At 53.1% G+C, this 11,964-nt stretch overlaps 1 protein-coding gene across 1 annotated transcript in view; it reads right to left on the reverse strand.

Moving 5' to 3' along the window:
- The window catches only part of NFKBIE (NFKB inhibitor epsilon), an 18,416-nt gene extending 6,905 nt beyond the window's left edge, over positions 1-11,511 (reverse strand). Inside the window, exon 1 of the mRNA XM_084623037.1 lies at positions 10,709-11,511. Within this exon, the coding sequence (XP_084479163.1) occupies positions 10,709-11,064 (356 nt within the window). The 5' untranslated portion in view covers positions 11,065-11,511. The remainder of the gene's footprint in view (positions 1-10,708) is intronic.
- Between the last annotated feature and the right edge of the window lie 453 nt (positions 11,512-11,964).

Raw genomic sequence — 11,964 nt, forward strand, 5'->3', positions numbered from 1 at the left:
GGAGACACTGGGGCACTAACAACACTGAGGAGTCCTGAAGCCACAGGGGGAAGTTATAGAGGAGGTGCGCCTGGGCTCAGCTTTCACCAGCTGCTCCCTGTCCAGGTGTCACCATGGGCCAGGCATGGAGAAGCTGCTGTTCACAAGTAAGATAAGGAGTGCTGCTCATTTACTGGGGGCACCTCAACCCCTCTGGTCTCGGCAGCTCCCCAAGGTGACTACTGCAGCGTAAAGGCTGGAGTGCTGGGGGGCCCCCAGGGGAGGGCATGAAAGGTGGAGGGCCAGGTGTCCTGGATGGCACACTGGGCCTGGTGGCCGATGTGACTGGTAGTCTCTTGAAGGGGGATGGAGAGAGGGACTAGTTCGGTCTGGAGGAGTTCTACATGGGGCGACTTTGGTGCCTTCTTCTGGGCCATGCTGGAAGCTTATCCCGACCTCATTGCTGAGCAGGAACAGCAGCTCAGGTCTGTCAGCAGCCAGGATCCAGGGGACCCCAAGCTGGTCCCCTTCAGGCAGAAGGAGCAGCAGGAAGAGCCAAACCAAGCCTCTGTGCCTTACTGCATTGTCCCGGGGGAAGCCCCAGGTCACATGGGCATGGGGAATTCCCCGGCTGCACTGGAGGGAGTGGCCACCCACAGTTTGAGCAACAAATGGGGGTGGGGGAGGGGGCCCCTTGCACAGCTAAAGCTCCCAGCGTAGGGGGAAGAGCAACTGACAGCTGTGCGTATGGGGCATTCAGCAAGGAAAATACCTACTGGAACCAGCCTCTGGTTGTCGGGGGAAAGAGAGAAGCAAGGTTTCCACTGGAGGGTACTAGGGGAAGGGGGGCTGTGGGGGCTGCTGGTCAGGACAGAGGGGCATTGGCAGAGCTGTGTGTAGCTCAGCGGGCATGGCAGTAAAAGCATCTGGGCCCCATTTACCTAGCAATTGCACCATTACCAACACCAGGGAAAAGACACTGGGAGACTACCAGACAACCTCAGCATAGACAAGGTCCTTGGTGGCTCCTGCAGCTGGGCCTCCCTCCCCATTTACCAGGGACAGCCCCTGTTTCTATAAGCCAGCTCCCACTGCGTCCCTCCCAGTCCCCCTGCCAGCAGGGCTATAGGCGTGGCCTCACTTCTCAGCCCCTATGCATTAGATAAGAAGTCTTAGCAGATGGGACTTTCCAGGGCAATTCTGACTGAACTTTAAACTTCTGCTGCTTTCACTTTTTGGAGCCAAACAGCTCCCAGGAGACTGAGGCCAGGCCCGGCATGAAAGTACATGGAGCCCTCTGTAATTCCTACCAAGCCAGTCCCCACCCTCAGGAATCCCCCACCCCCCAACACACGCACCACATCATACCCAGAACTGGTAGTCGGGGAAAGGTGGGCCAGTCACAAGCTTAAGGCTGAAAACCCAAGTCTGTCAATCCGCCCCCAGCTCTCAGTAGAACGGTTTTGGTTTAAGGTGACTGCGCTGCATGACCCTGGCCGAGTGAGGGGACTCACCTTCCCTGCCCGTAAAACGGAGGGAATATGACTGCCCCACCTTTAAAGCCCTGTAGAGCTCTTTGAGGACCGGCATGTAAAGGCACTAGGGGACTAGCAACCCACTGCATGTCTTGCTGAATCAGTGCCTGGGACTTTCACCGGGAAGTTGGTGCCATCTAGGCCATGCCTTGTTGGGAGTATTTCCCCTGCCCCTGCACTCTGTCTCCCACCAGTCTCATTTCCGCATTTTTTCCCCCCTGTATCATGTGGCAGTCCTTCACTTCCTGAAACAGGCATAGAGATCCCAACTGTCTCAAGTTCTCCGCGTGCAGAACCAGAGCTGAGGGATGAGCCAGCGGCATGAAAGGTTGGTGCCTCGGCCCCATTACAGAGCAGGGCGTCATGATGATGCAAGCGAGGGATCAGGATTATCTTGTGCCAAAGTGGGAACCCTCTGACCCTGCAAAGCACGAGGCACAGAGGCCTCAGCCTTCTTTACTCTTTCCTAGGCCTCAATATTGCCAATGATGACCATACAGCTCCAAGAATACCACTGGTCTGGCCAGCTGCCTCACCCCACAGCAAAGAGGACAACACCCAAACTCACACCTGAGGAAGAACTCTATGTAGCTGGAAAGCCTGTCTCTACCTAACAGAAGTTGGTCCAATAAAAGATATTTCCTCACCCACCTTGTCTCTCTAATACCTTGGGACGGACATGACTACCACCACAATTATTAACATAAAAAAGGCTTTGTTGCCAAGCAGTTGAGGTTGCCACACACACACATTTAACACAAACCCCAAAATCAAGGAAATGGACAGGCAAGCCACCAAGCAAAATATACCCTCTACTCCTTCACCTGCAAGCATATGACTTCCCATTGCCACAGCTACCATACACCACCGACCACACACCACACCCTTAACTCAGCCCCTCTTTCACAGCTACCATACACCACCGACCACACACCACACCCTTAACTCAGCCCCTCTTTCACAGCTACCGTACACCACCGACCACACACCACACCCTTAACTCAGCCCCTCTTTCACCCCTCACAACTGCTAGTGTTCGGGGGAACTAAGCTGGTGGGACAACTGAGGTAGTAGGCTGTTGCGTTGGGAGAGGGGAGCTTGGGAAAGGGGTGTGTGCAGAAGGACAGTTAAGGGGGGTGATGGAACTGCAAAGGGCGATGGTAGTGTGGCCCTGTGGATAGGTCATTTGATTGGCATTCAGACCTGCCACCAGTATGCTGGGTGATCTCGGGCAAGGGGACCCTTCCCCTTCCTCAGCCTCCATTTCCTCTCACACCATTTGTCTCCCCTGTCTATTGAAATAGCCAGCTCTGTGTTTGTCCTGGGGCCCTGTTGTATTAGGCACAATCTCAGCTGGGGCCTCTAGGTTCTATTGTAGCAGAAATAATAATATTGTAATGAACTAGTCAGACAGGCAAAGAGAACGCAGATGCAAACATACATTCACCACCTTCTGCTGCATGGAATCCAGAGCCCTCACCTGTGGGTCATAGCATCTGTACTGCTCCCCCGTGGGGATTTGAACCCATGAGCAGCTAATGGAGATTATTTTTAGCTTAACTGGGAGACACCCAGTTGGAGCAGGAGGGTCAGAGTTCTATTCCTGAGAATGTCCCAGTGGGCTCACCACGCAGCACAGCCACAGCTGTGACATCTTGGATGGTCCTGGATTAATTACAACTTTATACAGAGCTTTGGATGGTTTACACCCTGCTCCAAGCAGCTCATGTACTTGAAAGAGGGGGAAAGCAGAGGAGAGGATGACTCGAGAACTATGGCTTCTACACTTGGGGGTTAATCCCAATCACATGGCAAGAGAAGCTTTAGTATCACCACAGATTCATTGAGGTTAAAGTAAGGGACTAGGATCCTGGGCTCTATTCCCACTTCTGCCACTGACTTGCTATCAGACCTTGGGGAAACACTTAGGCTTTGTGCCTCAGTCTCTCCCCTTCAAGAAATGGGGTTGGTAATACAGATCCCGATCTGGGAGGGGCTGGGAATCTTAATTGATTCCCAGTCATAAAGGGCTTTGAGATCCCTAGTCAGGCAGCATTGCCCTACAGTCCCATCCACCCACTCAGCCTACAAGTATCCAGAACAAGGGATCAAACATCGGACATGATTTGTTCTATATAACTGCCATCCCCACCCCCCTTCCTGCCCACGTGTTAAAGAGAAAATTCACACTCTTCTCCCTGCTCTCTCCCAGGAGAGGCATGGGAAATCATGCAAATATCAGTGTTTGCAGTAAACACTTGATCATTCATGGGAGGAAAGGAGGAAATAGAGCCAGCAGCGGGACGATTTGGAAAACAGAGAGCACACATTCCTGAGGAGAGCAGCACAGAAATTCCAGTTATTCTGTTTTCCCTTTTAACATTCCCTGCTAACCCCTTCCTCAGAAAACAAACTGACCAGCAGGAACCTTTACCACACAACTGGGCCAATGCATCTCACACCTGACCTACAGCATCTCTGCTATTGCAGTCCTGAGTTCCCCACCCACAGCTCTGATGGCCTACCTCACTTCTGACCCACAGCCTCCGCCTCCCCACTATTCCAGCCCTGGGCTCCCCACACACATTTCTGCCAATGTCCTCCAACCATTAACCTGCAGTTTCAACAGCAGGAGGTGGTTTGGGGTGAGAGAAGACAAGCCTGGGATAAAGGTGACTGGAAAGTTCCCTGCTAGAGACAGGGGCCAGGCATGAAAAATCCACTCACCCAGGCAAGTGGGAATCTCTCCTGGGCGAGTGCTTCAATCGCTGCACAGTCTGAGCTATCATTAAAAAAAAAAACCACATCTCCAGCTTTTACGGCTGTGACATGTGACCAATGCAATGACATCTGCAGAGAGACAACGCCAATGCTGCTGCTGGTAGGGGCATTGCCACCCTGGCTGGCACCTGGAGGCCAAACCACCACGGCATAAGGCTCTTTGTGTATGAGTGGGTCCTGTAGGAAAGGCCACGCACTCCAGAGTCCGTTGCCTGCCTGAAAACAGTGAGCAGAGATCTGATTCAGGAGAAGAAGAAACTCAGCCCCCATCTCTCATGCCATCCCGACAGACGGCTCTGTTTCTGGAGCCAGCATAAATTGATTTAGTGAGGCAGGTGAGGCTACCAAGAACTCATCTATTGTGTGTGTAGTGGGAGGTGGAAGCAATTGTTTTCTGGAGGGGTGGCCTCGCACAGATTGACTGATTTGATGGTGGAGTTTAGCCGGCAGGAGACTGGCATCTTCAGGCCCCAAAGTAGTTGGGGTACCCAACCACTAGGAGACCAGGCAGGAGGAGCTGTGGCTCAGGGCACGGATGTATTTCAGACTGGCTCATAGGCTTAGTTCAGGGTGTATTTTTCCAGGCCTGGGGCTGTGTGAGCACATACCCCAAGCCACCTTTCCCTGCAGTCTTTTGGCCTGCCGTTGGGAAGAGCATCTCCAGCTTGGTACATTCCAGGAAGGAGGAAAATGGAAGCAGGAGGCCTCTTTATGGCCTTCTTATGGGGAATAGGATCTCTCCCTTCTACCATCCCAAACCCCACACAGGGACAGACTATTTAAGGCCATTACAATCAATGGGAGGGGGGAGCACCCCAGAATAATGGAGGAGAAAAGGAGTGAAAAATGGATGTACAAGCACCACAGGCTCAGACTGGGCTAACCTTCCTCATACTGAATGGTACCCTACTTTGTGGGCAGCCCTACAGAAATCAACAGGATGACCCAAGCGTGAGATACTACCCAACATAAGGGTGGCATAATCTGGCCCAGGGAAGCCCCTTTAGATCCCATCCGGGATTGTTCCCTGTTGCAGATTTCCTAACATTTTGTTTGGTTTTCAGCCTAGTTAAGCCTAGAACTGGGAGTGTGCCTTCTAAACAAGAGCAGCTGGACTCTTGAATATGCTACACGTGCAGCCCAGAACACATGAAGCAGCAGTGGAACGTGCAGTCTAGTGGTACCCTAGGTGAATGAGTTAGCTGGACATGTGGTTGGCCTCATATAAAAAGACACTGGCACCTCTGGCTTGAAACGAGAGAAAGTTACATTTACAAAGCCAAACCCCACCTGAAGGAGATATTCTGTGTTCCATCCGACCAGCCGAAGAGTTAGCGGTTAGAATCATAGATGGTAGAGGTGGAAAGCCCTGTTTGACCATCCAGTCCTGCAGGGGCCAGGGAAGGATTGGTCTCTAATATTCATTTACTACAGTTTGATCTTAAGCTATTGGGCTTCTAAACCTTCCCTTGTGAGCCAATCTCAGCCTAATATGTCTCAGTGCCTGGAAGCTTTTCTGAGATTCAGTTTAAATCTCCATTTGCTTAATTCCATCCCACCCCCCTCCTGGGCAGCAAATTCACACTTCTTCCCCCAGTCATCCCTTCGCCAGGCTTTTTTAATCTTTCCCCTTAACTCAGCCTGCCTGACCCCTCTTTTACTTGCCCTTCTTTGAACTGCATCTAGCTTGCCCAGGGTTCTCCCAGTGCCAGTGATTCTTTTCCCTCTTTTGCACATACAGTGGTGTGAAACTGAATGGCATAATCAGCACTATGAACGCCCTCCTGGAGGGGATGAGTGAGCGATAGTGTGTAGGAGCAGTGACTTTGAATGTGCACAATCTCAGCCTTGCTGCTGCAAGAACACTGCTTCAGGACAGCACAATAGGTCAGGTGCTGGCAGCTGGTCTCTTGACTTCAGTTACTGTGGGGAGCTGCTGACCTTGCCTGCAACTCTTGAGACACTCAGTGGGGGGCATAGGGCACAGTAATTACTGAATAGTTGCAAGCAGGCCAGAACAAAGCAAGAAAAATGCCCATCAGCGTTAGCCACCACAGCCTCCAGTTACCACCACACAGAGAGAAGACTAAAACTGCATCTCCTTGGGGACCAGGACCTGCATTAACTCATGAACCCACCCTGATTCCTGATTATCAGCCCTCAGTCCCCAAGTCACCAGCACGTGATTTCCCATCAGCAGGCACGACACTAACTGCACTTCGGGGGAGGAAGTGAGGCTTCCCCTCCTCCTCTGAGACACCACAGACAGACCTTGGCGCTACCAAAATAGCTCTGGCCCCATTTCCATACGAAGGAACCAATGAGACTGTTTCCCAGGCAGCGGGCTAAGCTGGGGACCCCCAAGCTTTGCCCAAGTGAGGGGGCTGCAGATGCCACACCCCTACTTTGAAGACAGTGGCTGCCATATGCCCCCACATATGGAGGTGAACCCTGTGAGCACTAGGGCCCCCATCATGCAATGGGGCCTGGTTACTCAGGGCAAGATGGAGCATTGCATGCTGGGATATGCAGTCTACTCATCCAAACGTAGTTGGAGATTTCCAGTAAACCCATCAGTGTTGGAGGTATAGGCCTCAGCCTGGTGGAGCTTCAGGGGCCATGCTTTGGCTGCCCTGGAGTATTAGCCCAAGAAGGTTGAGAGCAGGAAGATGAAATACCTTTGACTTAGAACACATGGGGGAAACCGAGGCACAACCTCCATGCCAGCAGTCAGCAACACCAGTGGTGGTGACGGCGGTGTGGGGGTTGCCCAGAGCAGGAATGTGAATGAAAATCCTATCCCATCCCCCCTCAAAAGCAACAATGGGCAGCTTGCTCCACCTCCCTGCTGCAGCTCCCTGCTGAGGGCAAGAGGCAGGGAGTTTCTCCAAGTCACTCCCTAAAAAGAGGGTGAGTTCATTAGGAGCCCAGGACACAAATCAAGCATTACTCTCTGGCCTGCCCAGAGCCAGCCAGACCTTTCCCAGGCTGGAAAACCCCTCTCCAACTTCCACAGAGAGTCATTCCCCTGGGATCCAATTTAGCAGAGACAAACTGTCAGTTCAAGAGGAGAAGCTGGACATTACCAGGCAGAGGATAACGTTGGCATGCCTGGGAGCAGCCCACCATTGGAGCACGTCTCCTGCCATGTCAAACAACTCCCACCTAGAACTCAGCCAAAGTATCTCTGTCCTGGCTGGTAGCCCCCTGCTATTCCAGAGGTTAGACTCGATCTCACCCACCCAGTTCTGCCAACACATCTCAACCCTGACCCACAATCCTCCTTGGCATTCCTCATTCCTGACTGCACTACTTCCTGCTAGTCCAGTCCTTGAATACTCCCACCCCACAACTTTGCTGATCCCGCACTCCTGACCTGCAGCATTCCTACTATTCCAGCTCTGCCAATATAACTCAGCCATGACATGCAGCCCCCCTGCTATTCTAGTCCTGGCATCTCCAAACCAGAAACTGCCAATTACACAGCAGATTGTGTAACTCAATCAAATATCCACCAAGGATGAGGCAGAGGCCTAACTCTTTTCACTTGTGATCAGACCCATTTCTCCAGGACAGGTGGGCTAATACATTATAACCCCTCCTGCACCATCAGAGCCCCTTCTTGTTTTCAGAGCAGAGCTGGTTCAGTTCTGCAGGCACAGTTTTGGCTCAGCTGCCCCAATCTACATCAATTACACCCACTCCTTTGAAGCAGGTTTCCATGGGAGGCTCCTGATGGGATTTCAAGTGGCTGGTAACAAGCTCATCTCTGTCTCCACTGATGAACTTTCATCACAAGTGTCAGACTGAGGACAGAGCTCCCAATGACATAGAATCTCAGGCAAGCCCATAGGAAACTGCATCACAGGTTGGGCAGCCAAAAAAGGCACTGGGCACCCACAGCACATTCTACCCCCACCAGATCATGGATGGTTTGCCCACTCAGGATCAGGGACTGAATCAACCCAGACAGCTCACGAAACAGGAACTACTAGCTCTAAGCCCAGGACTTTTGTGTTCATAATTAGAATGGTTACAAGGAAGTGCTATTGCTCAATGAACCTTCTGAGAAATAATCAGCTTGAGGTTCTAATGCTAGCCCAGGCTCTGCTTCACAGGATGAATTCAAGCAAGGCACATGATGGGACAATTGCAATTCTCCTCTTGCTGCTCCTGGGCAATCTACAATCAGAAACAGAAGAGGCCTATTGGGTCATCTTTTCTGCCTCCCTAGAATAACTCTGGGCCCTCTCTGGCCCCTTTCATTCATTCATTCAGCCTTGTGAGTATTATTAGCCTAATTTTACAGACAGAAAAACTGAGAACGCAAGGGAGGTGCTGAGCACTTGTACCCCCACTGAGTCCCACTGGAATTGTGAGTGCTCAGCACTTCTGCATGCTATTCCTGACCCACCTGGGCCTAGACATTTTCAGGAGTCCGGCCTCACTGCTCTAAGCACTACAACACACTCCCTCCCAGAGTTAGGGTCCAGGGATATAACCCAGGAGTTCGGACTCAGTCCCACTTCTCTAAGCACTAACTCACAAAGGCCCGGCCATAAGTAGCAGACATTTTTCCCCCTCACTCTTTCAAGGTTTCCTGTTTTAAATTGCACCTTAAAGGGGAGAGAGCACATGCAAGCAGTAGTGCAGCTGCAGCCATTTGCAGAGCCCTGGAAAGCTGCCTCCTGTGGGGAGGGAGTGAAAAGTGCCACCGGGAGTTAATTGCTTCTCCAGTTAGTGGAAGGCTTATGATAGGGTCTGATCATGCCAGCGTGACAAGCAACAGGTTCAGGCACCTTACAAGATGGAACCAGATAAATGAGCAGAAGACTCTCCAATAGACTCCATCTCCTAGACACAGTGGGGAAGGGAAAACAATGATCCCCTGGCACACACCAAAGTCACAGCACTTAGGGCTTGTCTAGAGGAGGAAATCTTCCATCGACCTAGTACTGTCTACACCCACGATTAGATCAAACTTACTACGGTGCTCAGAGCGCGAAATTTTTCACAGCCCTGCGTGACACGTCAATCTGATTTGTAAGTGTAAACTAGGCCTTAGAGAGGCTAATAGCACCTAAAGCTGTAACAGAGGAGTAGAAGGGATGCAGGATTAGGCCACTGCCTCTTTAGACACACAAAAATCCCTTACTAACTGAATCAGCTTCAGCCACAGAACCTGCAAAGGCATTTTAGATCTAGGAATATGACCCACATGTTATGTTAGGTTTCAGAGTAGCAGGCGTGTTAGTCTGTATTCGCAAAAAGAAAAGGAGTACTAGTGGCACCTTAGAGACTAACTAATTTATTTGAGCATAAGCTTTCGTGAGCTACAGCTCACTTCATCGGATGCATTCTGATGCATCTGATGAAGTGAGCTGTAGCTCACGAAAGCTTATGCTCAAATAAATTAGTTAGTCTCTAAGGTGCCACTAGTACTCCTTTTCTTTTTACATGTTATGCTGTAGCCAGTTTACCCCTATACCCCCCAACATGGTTCTATCCAGCAGCACAGAAGGAACTAAAGTGTTTTGTAATCAGGTCTTCTCCAACATAGCGGATTTGGACAGGTGGCTACAACCTAAAGCAGCCTATGCAGGTGAGTCATCTCCCTTGCTGCCAGAGCTTTGTGCTTTGGAGTTTTCACAGGTGAAAAGAGCAGATTTTTGTCCAGGGAACCTGCCTCCCATTTTCCTGGCAGCCACAAAACAAGAAGAAACTCAGCTTCTCACTGGCACATCACATGTATTTCTGTATCATTCTGACCACACGTCCTATCCAGACCCCTAACTCCATCCACGTGTCCCACTGCTCAGACCTGAAAAGTAAATGGATCTGCACAATTTCTTTTTCTCTCTGCTAGTTCCATTTGATCTCGCCCAATCTTAGATTAATTGTTAAATACCCAGCCCATTTCATTGGGGCTGAGCACCTACATGTGACTCCGAAGAAGAAAAAGGTATGGCGATGGGACATGGATTCTTCTACTGACAGTCCCCCCAGTTACAATCTGACTCCGAAGTTTTGGTGGGCACTGGCTATCTCTAAAGACATGCAGCTTCTTATCTTTGTGGTGTCAGACTCAACCAGTCCCAGGTGACGGGGAAGGCTGGGTAGGGAATGGGACACAGAACCACTCACCTCTGAGGCACTGGTGTCAATGTGACTGCAGAACAGCAGTGGCTGGAAGTCATTTGCATTTAATGGCTGTTTGGTGGCCCTGTGTGAGATGAGCTGCTCAGTTCCCAAGGGACAAGTGTCCACATCACAGCCACAACCACAAGCAGGACTAACTGCCTCCCTTGCCTTTAGAAGCCAAGGACGGCTGGGGCCACAGAAACTAGGCTCCCCTCCCTGTGGTGTCCCTCCCGGGCCCGGGGGAGAGCAGCACTAGCCACAAGGTCACTCACGTGTCGCCATCCTCCGAGATGTAGGTGAGTGCCTCCAGCGGCTGTTGGCTGAGCCCCTCCAGGGTTTCTGCTTCCTCCTCGGGGAGCTGCCCCAGGTCGGCCAGGTGCTCGGTTAGGGAGGACGAGCTATAGGTAGAGTCGATCCTCTCCTCCACTTCCAGGGCGTCTGTTCCCTCTTTGCCCAGGGGGCCGGCGTCCTTCTCCCGCAGCGTGTCCCCGAGGCCCCGGGGGTGCTCCCCATCCCCCGGCGGGCCGGGCAGGGAGCGGATGGAGTGGATCGAGAAGATGCCCGAGTCACATTGCCCTTCTTCCAGCTCCGAGCTCTCCTTCCTCTCCGAGCCCCGCGGCCCAGACATGGTGCGAGGGCAGCGGGCGCGTAGTGGGGCCGCTCAGCCCCCAAGCACCCGGCAGAGGGGGCAAAGAGAGGGCGGGGGGGGGGTCTGGACCTCAGACAGGAACCGAGGGGGGAAGCCGAGCTGGGGCAGGGGCCACAAACGGGGAGCCGGGCTGGGGCAGCAGGGTGCAAAGGGGGGGAATCTGCAGCAGGGGAGGAGGGCCCAGGAAGGGGGCGCTTAGAGGCCCGGCCGGGGCAGGGTCCTTGGCCGGAAGGCAAGCGGGGGCCGCGGCGGCCTCATGCCCGGCGAGCGGCCTGGAGCTGGAGCCGGAGCGGAATGGAGAGCCTAGCCGGGCCGAGCGCAAACCTAGCTCAGCCTGAGACCCGAGCCCCGCCTCCCCGAACGCGGAAGGCGCTTCCGTCCGCTGCCATTGTCAGCCTGCGCCACGCCTCGCTGGCCCCGGCTGCGGCCGGGATTCCCCCGCCACCGGCACGCCCCCTTGCAGCCTGGCACGCCCCCGCAGCTGCTGGGCACCGCCCCCAGAGCCAGCGGGATCTCCCCCCTTCCAGCTGCCCGCGCTGCTACTATCCTTCTCCCCCTCCCGCTCGCAGGGCTGGTTCCATGCGAAGGTTCACGCGGGGTGGGGTGGGGTGAGGTGGGGCGGGAGGAGGCGTCCTTTGCGAATCTGGGCCAGTGTCTGTCCCTGGCTTGGGACATGGCTGGCTCCAGGGGCAGCACAGCTTAGCACCCAGCCCCTTCAGGGGAAGGGCAAAACAAACACTTAGAAAGCTTCGGCTTGCGTCCTTCCCCCGCCCCGCTGCCTAGTTTGCGTGTGTGCGGCTATGGGTGAGAGAAAATCCGTGTGAGTGTGAAAGAGATGGTCTGTGTGAGCCCCAGATGTTTGCCCGGCCAATTCCCAGC

This window comes from Lepidochelys olivacea (assembly GCF_965140295.1).
Source record: "Lepidochelys olivacea isolate rLepOli2 genome assembly, chromosome: 3".
Taxonomy (NCBI): domain Eukaryota; kingdom Metazoa; phylum Chordata; order Testudines; family Cheloniidae; genus Lepidochelys; species Lepidochelys olivacea.